Source organism: Tamandua tetradactyla, chromosome 2, assembly GCF_023851605.1.
Source record: "Tamandua tetradactyla isolate mTamTet1 chromosome 2, mTamTet1.pri, whole genome shotgun sequence".
In the NCBI taxonomy this organism is placed as follows: domain Eukaryota; kingdom Metazoa; phylum Chordata; class Mammalia; order Pilosa; family Myrmecophagidae; genus Tamandua; species Tamandua tetradactyla.
Window position 1 is genome coordinate 100,312,742 of NC_135328.1, and position 15,869 is coordinate 100,328,610.

General features: G+C 39.1%; 1 protein-coding gene across 4 annotated transcripts in view; it reads left to right on the plus strand.

The window, feature by feature from the left end:
* Window positions 1-7,240: 7,240 nt before the first annotated feature.
* The window catches only part of SMC5 (structural maintenance of chromosomes 5), a 135,617-nt gene continuing 126,988 nt past the window's right edge, over window positions 7,241-15,869 (plus strand). For 2 of the 4 annotated variants that reach the window (XR_013170486.1, XM_077148414.1), the window contains exons 1-2: window positions 7,241-7,525; window positions 12,649-12,790. Coding sequence is in view for 3 of the 4 variants with exons in the window: in XM_077148414.1 (XP_077004529.1) it covers window positions 7,338-7,525; window positions 12,649-12,790 (330 nt within the window). In the remaining variant the exon portion in view is untranslated. The remainder of the gene's footprint in view (window positions 7,526-12,648; window positions 12,791-15,869) is intronic. The other 2 variants (XM_077148411.1, XM_077148412.1) reach the window with 1 other exon arrangement.

Below are 15,869 nucleotides of genomic sequence, written 5' to 3' on the forward strand. Positions count from 1 at the left end.
ATTAAAAACTTTAGTAGAAGGATACTGGGTGGTAGCTTAGTTCCACTGGGGGAAGGGTCTTTGTTCTTCTCAGAATTCCTTATTCCTGCCAAGACCTTTCCCATTAGTTCTTTTTTTTTTTTTTTTTTTTTTTTTTTTGTTACATGGGCAGGCACCGGGGAGCGAACCCAGGCCCTCTGGCATGGCAGGTAAGCATTCTTGCCTGCTGAGCCACCGTGGCCCGCCCCCCATTAGTTCTTTCAATGAGGTTTATTAGAACGTATGGGGTTGTTTTGTGTGTGTGGGCACTAAGTTCTTAGATTTTAGCATCTGACTTACCACCTCTGCCAGTTTAACTGTTGTGCACCCCAGAAAAGCCATGTTCTTTAATCCTCATTCAATATTGTTGGGTGGGATCTTTTTGACTAAGTTGTTTCCATGAAGATGTGACCCACCCAATTGTGGGCGGGACCTTTTGATTAGGTGTTTTCTGTAGAGATGTCTCCATCCATTCAAAGTGGATCACTTATTAGAATCCTTTAAGAGGGAACTATTTTTAGAAAAAGCTTTAGGGCCCACGCAGCCAGGGACCTTTGGAGATGCAGAAAGAAAATGCCCTGGGGAAGCTGTGTGAAAAAGCTGTGAGAGAAAGCTCTCAGACATTGCCACGTGTCTTCCCAGCTGAGAGAGAAACCCCATACGTCATCAGCCCTTTCTTGAATCAAGGTATCTTTACCTGGATTCCTTAGTTTGGACATTTTCAGAGCCTTAGAACTGTAAACTTGCAACCTAATAAATTCCTTTTTAAAGAGCCATTCCATTTCTGTCATATTGCATCCCAGCAGCTTTAAGAAACCAAAACACCACCCTTCTAGACCACAGGGTTCACCTTCCACTTCATGTGGTTGCCAAAAGCAAAAGTAATAATCCTTTACACTTGTAATGTAAACCTCAGATTATTCCTGATACATGTGGTGGTTCTTTTTAGAGCAGGAATAGTAAACTAATTCAGTCAGAGATAGTCTCAGTAGACTTCCATTCTTTGCACCATGCCCCACATTATGACACATGCGGCATGTGTGTTACGACAACCTTACAAAAGGCCTGGAGTGAAGCCAAGGATGACAATACAATAGGTAAGGTGAAATGTATTTATAACTTTCCACCCTGATCATTTCTGCAAGTTTTTTGTTTGCATTAGCTTTAAAGTTTCTGCAGCACAGAAAGGCTGTCAGTTAAAATGGCCCCAGTTCACTCATTCTATGGTGAGTAGAAACAGTACAATTGCTCTGATACATCTTTTAGCTAGCAAGAAGGGGAAGATAACCCCAGTTCGTGGCTGGACTTTAAACTCTGGGAAGAGTAGAATTAGCTGCTACGTTAATTTATTCCTTAGCATAGGATTCTGGTTAATTGATACTATATTCTATTTCCAAAGCCTTCTCCCTCCCTCTGCCTCTTTAACATCACCACTTCAAGCATTTTCACCAGTGACATTAAAAAAAATCCAAATGTGTCAAGATAAATATGTACACTTTTAGGGGTGCTATGAAAATTTTAAAGATGCTAGTAAGCACTGAGCTGATATAGCCTTTCAGAAGTATTCCAGTTACATGTGAACTTCCAGTCACACAGAGCCCAATAAAAGGTAATGATTTAAAGAAATTGTGGTACATCTATTTAATGGAATAACATATAGTTATTTAAAGCTGTGTCATAGAAGAATATTTAAGGGCATAGGAAGGAAATATATTCATAATATATTGAGGAAAAGGGAGTTAAACAACAGTACAAATAGTACTATATGTGCAGTATCATCTTATTTTTTGGAAGGAAAAAAGTATACAAGGAAAAAAAATGTCAAAATATACACCAAAATCTTAACAGTACTTAGCTCTGGGTAAAAGAATTATGGGTAATTTTTCCCATTGCGCATGCTTGTTTTTCTGTGTTTTCTTAAAATTTCTGCATTTAACATGTATTATTTTTGTCATTAGAAGCAAATCCAATAGCATTTTCCATTTTAAGGGATGGTGCTAATGCATGACAGGCAGCTGTTTAGAGGACTCATGTGCCTGCATTTGTAGGTTCATCACAAGTTTAGAGACTCATTTTTTTTTTGGTATTTGTGATAACTTTTTACTTGATATTTTTTATTAAAAAAATTTACAACAAATGGACTTCCGGAGAAGATGGCGGCTTAGTAAGACGCGCGGGTCTTAGTGCCTCCTCCAGAAAAGCAACTAAAGAAACAGAAACAATACGAAACAGCTCCCGGAGTCACGACAGAGACCAAAAAGACAGCGTACCCCATTCTGGAACAGCTGAACGGGCAGGGAGAATCTGCTGCGGTGAGCTACCCGAGGGGCGCGCGTTTTCCCGGCCGGCTGGCGACTGGGGTCCCCTCCACGCACGTGGCTCCCCGGTCTGACTGGGAACGTTGGATAGCGGGGCCCTCCCGTCACGCTTGGCGTTTCGGGCCAGCTGGGCAATTAGGACCGGCACTCTCCCAAGCCGCGGCGGCCAGCGACCCCCACCTCCACGCGTGGTTTCCCGGGCTGACTGCCGTGCAGACAGACGAGCGCCACGAGCGCCACCTACTGGGCAGGAAAAGAAAAACAGAGCCCAGAGATTTCACAGAAAAAGCTTTCAACCAGCTGGGTCCCACACCCAGGGAAATCTGATCAAATGCCCAGACACCAGCAGAAAATAATGGATGACGCTCGGAAAATTGAAGATATGGCCCAGTCAAAGGAACAAACCAATAGTTCAAATGAGATACAGGAGCTGAGACAACTAATGCTGAATATACGAACAGAAATGGAAAAATTCTTCAAAAACCAAATCAATAAATTGAGGGAGGACATGAAGAAGACATGGACTGAACAAAAAGAAGAAATAGAAAATCTGAAAAAACAAATCACAGAACTTATGGGAGTGAAGGACAAAGAAGAAAAAATGGAAAAAACAATGGATACCTACAATGGTAGATCTAAAGAGACAGAAGCTACAATTAGTGAACTGGAGGATGGAACATCTGAATTCCAAAAAGAAACAGAAACTATCCGGAAAAGAATGGAAAAACTTGAGCAGGGGATCAGGGAACTGAATGACAATATGAAGCGCACAAATATACGTGTTGTGGGTGTCCCAGAAGGAGAAGAGAAGGGAAAAGGAGGAGAAAAACTAATGGAAGAAATTATCACTGAAAATTTCCCAACTCTTATGAAAGACCTAAATTTACAGATCCAAGAAGTGCAGCACACCCCAAAGAGAATAGACCCAAATAGGCATTCTCCAAGACACTTACTAGTTAGAATGTCAGAGGTCAAAGAGAAAGAGAGGATCTTGAAAGCAGCAAGAGAAAAACAATCTGTCACATACAAGGGAAACCCAATAAGACTATGTGTAGATTTCTCAGCAGAAACCATGGAAGCTAGAAGACAGTGGGATGATATATTTAAATTACTAAAAGAGAAAAACTGCCAACCAAGACGCCTATATCCAGCAAAATTGTCCTTCAAAAATGAAGGAGAAATTAAAACATTTATAGACAAAAAGTCACTGAGAGAATTTGTGACCAAGAGATCAGCTCTGCAAGAAATACTAAAGGGAGCACTAGAGTCAGATACGAAAAAACAGAAGAGAGAGGTATGGAGTAAAGTGTAGAAAGAAGGAAAATCAGATATGATATATATAATACAAAAGCCAAAATGGTAGAGGAAAATATTATCCAAACAGTAATAATACTAAAAGTTAATGGACTGAATTTCCCAATCAAAAGACATAGAATGGCAGAATGGATTACGACCCAGCAATACCACTGCTAGGTATCTACTCAAGGGACTTAAGGGCAAAGACACAGACGGACATTTGCACACCAGTGTTTATAGCAGCATTATCTACAATTGCAAAGAGATGGAAACAGCCAAAATGTTCATCAACAGACGAGTGGCTAAACAAACTGTGGCGTATACCTACGATGGAATATTATGCAGCTTTAAGACAGACTAAACTTATGAAGCGTGTAATAACATGGATGGACCTAGAGAACATTATGCTGAGTGAGTCTAGCCCAAAACTAAAGGACAAATACTGTAAGGTCCCACTGATGTGAACCGACATTCGAGAATCAGCTTGGAATATATCATTGGTAACAGAGACCAGCAGGAGTTAGAAACAGGGTAAGATAATGGGTAATTGGAGCTGAAGGGATACAGACTGTGCAACAGGACTAGATACAAAAACTCAAAAATGGACAACACAATAATACCTAAGTGTAATGTAACTATGTTGGAACACTGAATGAAGCTGCACCTGAAATATGGTTTTTTGTTTGTTTGTGTGTTTGTATCTTTTGTTTTTGTTTTTTTTCTTTTTCCTTTATATATATATATATATATATATATATATATATATATATATATTATTAGTATTATTATTTTAATTCTCTTCTCTATATTAACATTCTATATTTTTCTGCTGTTTTGCTAGTTCTTTTCCTAAATCGATGCAAATGTACTAAGAAATGATGATCATACATCTATGTGATGATACTAAGAATTACTGAGTGCATTTGTAGAATGGAATGATTTCTAAATGTTGTGTTAATTTCTTTTCTTTTTTTTGATTAATAAAAAAATTAAAAAAAAAATTTACAACAAATGAACTAAAACATTAATGTGATCATTCCGTTCTACATAATCAGTAATTCACAATATCATCACATAGTTGCATATTCATCATTTCTTAGAACATTTGCATCAATTCAGAAAAAGAAATAAAAAGACAACAGAAAAAGAAATAAAACGAAAACAGAAAAAAAAAAGATTATATACACCATTCCCATTACCCCTCGCCTTCATTGATCATCAGCATTTCAAACTAAATTTATTTTAACATTTGTTCCCCTTATTATTTATTTTTATTCCATATATTCCACTCATCTGTTGACAAGGTAGATAAAAGGAGCATCAGGCACAAGGTTTTCACAATCACACTGTCACATTGTGAAAACTATATCATTATTCAATCATCTTCAAGAAACATGGCTACTGGAACACAGCTCTACATTTTCAGGCAGTTCTCTCCATTACATCTTGGATAACAAGGTGATATCTACTTAATGCATAAGAATAACCTCCACGATAACCTCTCCACTCTGGAATCTCTCAGCCATTGACACTTTGTCTCATTTCACTCTTCCCCTTTTGGTCAAGAAGGTTTTCTCAACCCCTTGATGCTGAGTCTCAGCTCATTCTAGGGTTTTTCTCAAACCCTTGGCTGAGTCTCAGATCTTTCTAAGATTTCTGTCCCACGTTGCCAGGAAGGTCCACACCCCTGGGAGTCACGTCCCACGTAGACAGAGGAGGGTGGTGAGTTTTCTTGTTGTGTTGGCTGGAGAGAGAGGCCACATCTGAGCAACAGAAGAGGCTTTTGGGGGTGACTCTCAGGCCTAAATTTTAAGTAGACTTGACCTATCCTTTGCAGGGTTAAGTTTCATATGAACAAACCCCAAGACTGGGGGCTCAGCCTATAGTTTGGTTGTCCATACTGCTTGTGAGAATATCAAGAATTCAACTTGGGGAAGTTGAATTTCTCCCCATTTAGAGACTCATTTTTAACTTTCAAATTCAGAAACACAATTTCATTAGTTCACTCAAGACCTGATTACAGTACAAAATGAGCAAGACTGGTTCTCTACCTTCCTCCAGTTACTATGATCTATACTCTTATTTTTCCATTCATATATATTCCCCCAAATGTAATTATTCCTTCCAAGAACTTGACTCTTCTAAAGATTTTGAAGCAGAATGCCAAAATTTCTTTTTAAAGAGGGATGCTAGAATTGTGCTCTGAGTATTTTAATATTATTATTGCCTGCCACTTGAACTGTTTTAAAGTTCTTTTTAAGTTTTTAAATTTCCCATAACCATCACAAATTCACACGTTTTTTACTTATTCTGTTTTGTTTGGTTATAATTTCCACGAGTCATAACCATTGTATGTGAGAAAGGAGCATTTATCTGGGAGTCAAGAATCAAGGTTCCATTGCAATGGTAAACAGCCTTCCTGATTTCACATTTGACCCCCTTCATGCCACAGAGTCGCCATTTTAAAACTTTAATCAGGTCATGTCAGTCCCCTGCTTAAAATCACCCAGTGGTTTCTTACTCCTTTTAAAATAAAATTTAAACTCTGCCACCGTAACGGGCAGCCAGCTCTGGACTTCCCTTTGTTCTTCAAACATCCCAGGTTGTTTCCACCTCAAGGCTTTTGTCCGTGCTGGTCCCTTTTCCTTTTCTCAGATCTTCACACACTTCGCTTCTTCTCTTTCAAGATTCAGGTCAAACATCGCATCCTTTGGTAGCCTTCCGTGCCTTCCCCCATCACATTATTTTCTTCACAGCATCTATCACCGTCAGGAATTACCCTGATCATTTGTTGGTTCACTCATTCTCTTTCACAACTACTAAGTTCGGAGGAACGCGATCTTTCTGCCTCATTTACTGCTGCTTCCGGAGCTCGTGGTGGATAAAACGTTAGTTCAGTGAACGGAGATCCTCGCAGGCCCCAGGCCCGTATCTATAATGGGGATTAGCTAGGTAAATGTGAGCAGGTTAAAGTAGAATCATATTTTCAGTGAATCTACCCCATTTTAGCTGGGGAAGAAAATTTACGAGGGAATTTGGTAGGCAGCAGGTGGAGAGTCAGTAAAGATTATCAGTGCAGTGCACTCTTTTTCACAAGTTTGAAAGAGCAAGAGACTTAACACGACGCTTTGAGAGAAGCATCATGGGGTCATTTGAAAGAGTTTTAGTTATTTTTTTTTTTTCCTGCGGCGAGGGCCTGATCTGAAGCGAAGGAAAAAGAGCAAAAAAAGGAAAAGGGAAACCAATTAGAGAAAAAGTCAAAGACAGGCGCGCTCAGGCATCTGGGAGGAGTCCAGCAAGCCCGACCAAACTCCGCCGGCCTCCACCCCGGCCGCCACCCCCGCCCAGCGCCTCGGGTGCCACTCGCAACCGCTTCCCTCTACCCGCTCCCGCCACACGTAGTCGGGTTCCGGGAAGCGAATCGGATCTCTCCGACGCTAAAATGGTCTTTCAAAATACTAAAAGCAACAGGCAGGTACAGAGTCCCGTCAGCACACTAGCGCCCGCCAGCAACTCTCGCCTCCTAGCCTGCAAAGCAGAGCGGGACGGGGCAGGTGACGCCGCCAGGCCAGAACTGCGCAGGCGCCTGGAGGGCTCGCGGGCTGTGTTGCGCGCCCGGCAGTTCGCGCGGGAGTCGGGAGCCCGGGCGCCGCGGCTGCAGGTCAGTGGGAACGGAAGCCGGTGCAGCTCGGAGAGGAAGCCAGGATGGCGACTCCGAGCAGGAAAATGTCGACCCCGAGTCCTCTGGCCTCTAAGAGACTTCTTCCGAGAGACCCTTCGTCGGAAGTCCCGAGCAAGAGAAGGAGTTCGGCCCCGCAGCTGCCGCTACCGCTGCAACCGTCCGGCTCTTTCGTGGAAGGCTCTATCGTCCGTATCGCGATGGAGAATTTCCTGTGAGTGACCGAGAGGCCGCGCCGCAGCCGAGGCGGCAAGCGGGCTCGCAGGCGGGGGGCACAAGCTGCGTATATGCGTGTGCGCACCGTGGGGTATGGGGGTGTTTGTCGGTCGGTGTGGGGAGAGACTGCGCCAGGGTTGTCGGTCTGGCAGTGAATTCGTGCTGAAGTCCTGTGTTACCGTGAGGATTTGTTTATATACAGGCCTGAAAATTGACGTGTGTGTTGGTTTCTTATGTGCGTGTGTTCTGTGGAGTCTTGTTTTTAATCGTTCCGCTAACGTTTTTCGAAGGCTTCATATGTCAGGCAGCGGATGTGTAAGGTTACTGAGAGTTACGGTCCATAGGGGTCATAATCTATAATTCACGAAACAGTGGGCCTATAGAAAACTATGGCACTCAGAGAAGACAACAGTTAAATCCTAGTGACAGTGATGCCGTGGCAGATTGTTAAAGAGTAGGCATTTGCCAGTGATCAGAGAGAAATAGAAAGATGGTAAAGGTTGCTCCAAATGGGGGGTTCGTCTGCAAGAAATTAAACCTCGCTGTCAGTTGCTGGGACTACTAACATTCTTGAGCCCTGCAAATTCAGCTCTCTTTCCTGATTCCTTTTCTCTCCCTTTAGTCAGTTAGTAATCGTTTTAAAATTTAGTAATTACGTTTTAATAAAACTAACTTATTAGTTTACACAGCCAATAAATAGCTAAGTTGCTATTTGATCCCAGATCAGGAAAGATAAGTAAATATAATTAAATGAAGTAGATACCAAAATAGTGTATACATCAGGATGCCATAGGGGCACAAAGGGAGAAGTAGTTAATATGCCCACAGAACAGGAAAGACTTTGTAAAGGGAATCAATGAAAATCTTGAAAGGCTAGGAGGCTTTTCTTCCCATAACAAAGACGGAAAGGCCTTTGCAGACCGAGGAACTGCCTGAAACAGTTTGGTATATTTAGAAAGTTTCTAGTGTTTCAATATAAGGAAAACATAGGATGTGAGTGAATTTGTGAACAGAGGTGATATTGAAGAGATAGGTAGCCATTGAGAATTTATATGTTAATTATGCCAAGGAATTCCAGCTTCTACCTGTAGGCAAGCAGGATGAGATTTAAACAGGAAATGACTTTGTTACTCTGGAAGCAGTGTGGGGGATGATATAAAAAGAGTACAAGACTGTAGGCAAGGAAACTTGTGTAGTATGAAAGCAAGAGGTGATCAGGACTTGAACAGAATAGCAATGGGGAGTAGGAGTGGAAAGAAAGGAAATTTGACAGGATCTAGCTACAGATTAATTGTGAAGCATGAGGGAAAGTTAGGAGTGCAGCATTTTCCCCAAGTCTTTGACTTGGTTAGTTGGTCAGATAGTGCTGCTATGCAGAAGACCGAGCAGTTTGGAGAGGATAACAACAAATGCTTTTTAGGTCCTGTGACTTGAAGCTTCCTGCAGGCCATCTAAGTTGTTCCATAGCAATTATATATAATTGCTTAGAGGAAGGTTTGTGAACAGATGAGAGATTTGGGAATCATGTATGTAGCTATAAGAATGGTTGAGATTGTACACAAGGAAAGAAGAGAAATTGAAGATCGAGTACAGAGTCTTGGGGGAAATACCATCATTTAAGTGTGAGCACAGGAGAACTCACAGACTGAGGAGGAACTAGCTCTTCAGGGAGGTAAGAAGAGAATGTGGGGGGAATGGTGTGGGTATTATCACAGGAGCCAAGGAGAAAGAATGTTTCAAAAACATGTACTGTGTTAGAGTTGAATAGCAAGACTGAAAAAAGCCCATGAAATACAACAATTAGTAAATCTTTGACTTTTGATGAAAAAGTAGAAGCGAGAAACTTTATAGGGAAACAATGTAGTGGGAAACAATGCAGGCCATTGTAGAATAAATGAGGGTTCACTTTTATGTGAAGAGGAGAAAGAAAAAATGATGGAAAAGTGTAGAGCCGCTTGATGTTTTCTTTGTTTAACAATGAGAGGATTTTGAGTTTTAGGAAAGAAGTAGAGGGTTAGCTTTAGAGACGGGAAATGGCCTGGAAGAGAGTACAGTCTCCAAGTAAAGGTTTGGAGAAAGAAGAAAAAAGAAGGTAGTCAGGAAACTCAAAGAAGTAAATTATAGTTGGAATTTAGAGGTCTGAGCAGAGGACAGGAGAAGGAGATAGAAAGTAGTGAAAGATGAAGCTAGGGCTAAATTGTGAAGGGTCCTGATTTATCCATCCTTCCATCTACTGTCTGTTGCTCCCTCTTCAAGTGACATCACATTTTCATTTTGAAAAATAATTGCTTAAATTGCAGTAACGAGATTAAATTAGGAGTGGGAAGAGTTAAGCAGTACTAAAGAAGGCTATTGCCATAATTCTTATAAGAGATGATGGGGACCAGAGTAGTGGCAGAGGTGGATGAATTCAAGAGCTATTTAAGAGGACCAGGAAACATGACTTTGTGATTCATTCAATGATTGGGGGCAGGGGTGGGGAGTTGGGGGTAGGTTATGGGTAGAGTTGAAGGAGATGGAAGAATCGGAGATGATACAAAACAAATGCCTAGGTTTCTGAATTGGGCAATGAGATCAATGATGTTGCCATTACCTGAGATGACAAGCATAGTTTTGGATCAGAAAAACCGGTGAATAATTTTTGAACATGTTATGGTTGAGGTAATTGTTGTCAGATACCTAAATAGATTAGCTATAGAGTGGGTATTCTAGTTTGCTAGCAGCCGGAATGCCATATACCAGAAACAGAATGGCTTTTAAAAGAGGGAATTTATTGAGTTGAAAATTTAAAGTTCTAAAGCCATGAAAATGTCCCAATTAAAACAAGTTTAAAAAAATGTCCAAATTAAGGCACCAACTAGAAGTTACTGTCACTCAAGAAAGACCCATGAAGTTCATAGTTTCTCAACTGGAAAGGCACATGGCCAACATGGTGATGTCTGCTAGTTTTCTCTCCAGGCTTCTTGTTTCATGAAGTTCCCCCAGGGGCACATTCCTTCTTCATCTCCAGAGGTCTCTGGCTGTGTGTCTCTGCTTCTCGGGGCTCTGCTGCTCTTTCCAAAAAAATATTTCCTCTTTTTAAAGGATTCCAGTAAACTAATCAAGATCCACCTGGAATGGTAGTCATGTCTCCCTCTAATCAAAGGTTAATACCCACAATTTTGTGAGTCACATCTCTGTAGAGATAGTACAATCAAATTCCCACCCAGCAGTATTGAATGAGGAATAAAGGACATGGCTTTTCTGGGGTACACCACAGATTCAAACCGGCGCAGTGGGTAATTGCATAAATACTCAAATGGGGTGACTTTCAACATGTAGATGGTATCTGAAGCCATGGGAAAAACATGAGCTATCGGACAAACTGTGTAGAGTGAGAAGAGGGTGGGCCCTTGACAATAACTCTTTCAGATGGACAGAGAAAAGAGAGCTCACTAAAAGGGCATTCCCAATGAATGGTGTAGTCAGAGAATGATTTTTTTTTTTTTAAATGCAGAGGGTTTATTTTGTTTTTGGCAGTTATTCCTATTTATAATTGCTCTGTATATGTTAGAGACCAGAATTTTTCTGCTTTTTCATATTATTTTTATTGTTTTCTGAAATACCAGTTACATTGCTATTTTATTAAGACATTTGTGCAAAGATTTCCCTGCAGTAAATTCATGTGTTGAAAGAATGGAGTTTTGTTTGTTGGGATTAAGAAGGTCCATGTAAGGTAATTTTTCAGCTGTCTGAAGTGCCCAAACTAGTTTTGTTGTAGCCATATGTGTTATTTTTACCATTTGTAAAAGGGAATTTAATGTATAAATTCTTGAAGCTAATCATTAAGGCAGAAAAACTATGGACGCTATTTTTCCCATCTTGATCAAAAACTACTCTGTAAAGCTGATGTGGAAACAGTGGGAAAAGCCTTTTAATAATGGATCCCTCAAATTGCTAACACAACAAAACATCTTAAAAGATAAAGTAGCTAAGTAATGTGAATTGAGAGGTGTGGGGTTGGTAAACTTACCAGAAAATACTTTCCCTTTTCCACCTATGTTTTTTTTTTTTATTATCACTTGGAATTACAAAGTAAGTAATCTCTTTGAGTATTAAAATGAGTTATGATTGTTTAAATTCTTCATATACCTGACAAGATAGTTGCAGATTATTTATTCCTTAGGAATTAGTTAAGTTACCTGACAGCTAGCTGAGACCCTCTGGGAATGGGACATTCTTTATGGGTTCCAATTCAGGGTATTCAAAGACAGATTGGAAGGATGTCCAAGTCAGAGTTTGTTTCACATTTTGCCATAGTTGCTATAGCAGTTAATAAGGATTAGATGCTAACTATTGCTGGTAGATAGGATACTGGACAGCGTGCAGCTTTCTGGCATAAGGGAATATTACAGAAGTGCTTGGTGATGCACTCTTATTTCCTCCTACAGGAATAAAATTTATTTGAACATGGACTAACAACAGGTCCTTTGGTGAATCTTTTTTTTTTTTAGTTAAAATAAAATATGTTATTCTTCAGTTTTCTAATTACAATAAAAATAATATGACTGGATTGTTTCAAATATTAAAATTTGGAGATTGCTATTAATCATTTAATTCAAGAGAAATATAAATATGAAATCCACATATTAAGATAAGCCGTGGCTTCTCTAACAAAATTTGTCATAAAATTATTTTGTTTGTACATTAGCCTATGAATTGTAATTATTACAGAAGAATAAATTATATCAAACTTTGTTTTATTCAACACTAATTTTTTAAAACTTTTTTATTAATAAAAAAAATTAACAAACAAAACATTAAGATATCATTCCATTCTACATATACAATCAGTAATTCGTCAACACTTATTTTGAAAAAGGTATGCAAAGTCTTATTTTTCCACTGACTTTTTTTTTGGTTGGATATGCATCGTTGCCTTTTCATTTCTTTCACTGATAGATTTTTTCCCTCTAGTTTATTAAAAACCTGTAAATAACATTGTTTATAAGTTTAGTTGACTTTTTAAAGGAATCTGAGTGAGCCTGTAAATAATGATAATATTAAGTAACAAAAGTACTTTTATAGAAAAAATATTCTCCTCTTAACTCTGTTTAGTAATTTCAACTCTTTATAATTCAGGACGTATGATATCTGTGAAGTATCTCCTGGACCCCACTTGAATATGATTATTGGAGCTAATGGAACAGGGAAGTCCAGCATTGTATGTGCCATTTGCCTTGGGTTAGCAGGCAAACCTTCTTTCATGGGACGAGCAGATAAGGTAAGTTAACATAACTGTTTATGTATTTTTAATTCAAATTAAATCAACTGCTTGTAGTAACAAATCAATTCTTGTGTTTCAGTTCCTTGGATGTAGTAAATATGTAGTGTTTGAATATAAGGAATGAAGTTGGCAGGTGGAAAAGTTGGTAAGAGATTACCAGTTTTGGAAGTATGTTGGACTCTACTTAGAGAATTTTCCAAGTACCTAACACCTAAAATGCTAGAAATATGTGAAGTTTGTCTTTTATAATGCAGTGCTGGGCTTTTGGAAAGGTGGAGAAAATGAGCCAAGGGCAAAAACAAATACAGCGTATTTTGTTTGTCCTTCACTTTTTTGCACTTCATAGTTGTGTTTTTTTTTTTTTTAACAAATTGAAGGTTTGTGGCAACCCTGCTTCAAGCTTGTCTGTCATTTTTTCAGCACATGTGCTCACTTCGTATCTCTGTATCACATTTTGTTAATTTCACAATTTTTCATATCTTTTCATTATTGTATCTGTTATGATCTGTGATCAGTGATCTTTGATTTTACTATTATAATTGTTTTGGGGTGCTATGAACCACACCCATTTAAGATGGCTAACTTAATTAATGAATATTGTGTGCATTCTAATTGCTCCACCAACTGGCCATTTCCGAGTCTCTCTTCTGTCCTCAGGCCTCCCTATTCCCTAAAACACAGCAATATTGAGATTAGGCTATTAAAAACCCTACAACGGCCTCTTAGGTATGCAAGTGAAGGAAAGAGTCACATATCTCTTACTTTAAATCAACACCAATAAATGATTAAGTTTAATGAGGAAGGCATGTCAGGAGCCGAGATAGTCTGAAAGCTAGGCCCTCTTGTGCCAACCATTAGCCAAGTTGTGAATGCAAAGGAAAAAATTCTTGAAAGAAATTAAAAGTGCTTTTCTAGTGAACAGATGAATGATTAAAAAAGGAAGCAGCTGTATTGCTGGTATAGAGAAAGTTTTAATGGTTTGGATAGATAATCAAACCAGCCACAACATTCCCTTAAGCCAAAGCCTAATCTAGCATAAGACCTTAATTCTGTGAAAGCTGAGAGAGGTCGGGAAGCTGCAGAAGAAAAGTTTGAAGCTAACAGAGGTTGATTCCTGAGGATTAAGGAAAGAAGCTGTCTCAATAATATATTATTAATGAATATTAATAATATTCATCAATTAAGTTAGCCATCTTAAATGGGTGTGGTTCATAGCACCCCAAAACAATTTAAATATTAAAATCAAAGACCACTGATCACAGATCATCATAACAGATACAATAATGAAAAGATTTGAAGAATCAGAGTACAAGGTAAAGCAGCAAGTGCTGATGTAGCAGCAAGTTATCCAGAAGATCTAGCTAAAATAATTGAGGAAGGTGGCTACACTAGACAGCAGATTTTCAGTGTAGATGAAACAGCCTTCTATTGGAAGAAGATGCCATCTAGGACTTTTATAGCTAGAGAGAAGTCAGTGCCTGGTTTTCTTTTTTTTTTTTTCCTTTTTATTGCTAAGTAGCATCCCAGGGCAGGAGTGCCTGGTTTTCAAAGCTTCAAAGGATAGGACGATTCTTTTGTGAGTGGCTAATGCAACTGGTGACTTTAAGTGAAAGCCAGTGTGCATTAACCATTCTGAAAATCCTAAGGCCCTTAAGAGTTATGCTAAATCTACTCTGCCTGTACTGAGTAAATGGAACAGCAAGACTGGGAGGACAACACATCTGTTTACAATATAATGCACACTGAGTATTCGAAGTCCACTGTTGAGACCTACTGCTCAGAAAAATAAATTCCTTTCAAAATATGACTGCTCATTGACAACACATCTGGTCACCCAAGAACTTTGATGGAGATTAAGAGATGATTGTTGTTATGCCTGCTGACATATCTATTCTCCAGCCTGTGGATAAGGAGTCATTTCAACTTTCAAGACTTATTTAAGAAGTACATTTTTTAAGGCCATAGCTACCATAGATAGTGATTCCTTTGATAGATCTGGGCAAAGTAAATTGAAAACTTTCTAGAAAAGATTCACTGCTCTAAATGCCATTAAGAACATTTGTGATTCATGGAAGGAAGTCAAAATGTCAACACTCACTAGAGTTTGGAAGAAGTTGATTCCAGCCCTCATAGATGATTAAAGGGGATTCAGAACTTCAGAAGTTGTTGTAGGACTTGTACACATGTACATTTGTAGATGTGTGGTGGAAATAACAATAGACTAGAGCTAAAAGTGGAACCTGAAGATGTAGATGAATTGCAGCAATCTAATGATAAAACAAGAACAGATGAGTTGCTTCTTAATGGATGAGCAACTAGAATATGCTCCTGATGAAGATGCCATGGACATTATTGAAGTAGCAACAAAAGATTTAGACTATTACATCAAGTTAATTCATAAAGCAGTGGCAGGGTGTGAGAGAACTGTGGGTAAAATGCGTTCACACAGTATCACTTGCTACAGAGAAGTCTTTTGCAAAAGGAAGAGTTTATTGATGTGGAAAACTTCATTGTTGTCTTTTTTTAAGAAATTACTCCTGTTGCCCCAGCCTTCAGCAAGAACCACCCTGATCCATCAGCCATCTAGGACTTTTATAGCCATCAATGTTGAGGGAAGGCCTTCTACCAGCAGAAAGATTGTGACTTACTGAAGACAGATGATGGTTAGCCTTTTTTAGCAATAAATATTTTAATTAAGGTGTATACATTTTTTTAGACATAATGCTATTGTACGCTTACTAGACCATGATATAGTGTAGACATAACTTATTTTTGTACAAGGAAACCTGAAAATTCATGTGATTTGTTTTATTGCAGTATTCACTTTATTAAGGTGTCTGGAACCAAACTCATAATTTGTCTGTGTTATAACTAATGTGAATCAGGAGAGGAAAGCAAGCTCTGTAGTTGTTTAACGAAGGGCATTTGCTCATCACTGGTGTCTTAAAGTCTGACTTTGAATTGGTTATACAGGGTTGGAGATCCTGAGGGTGGTGGAGGGGCTAGAAGATAAATCCTACATGTCAGGTAACCTTTGTAGCAGAAAAAATACCACCACAGAATGGAGTAGTGAGTT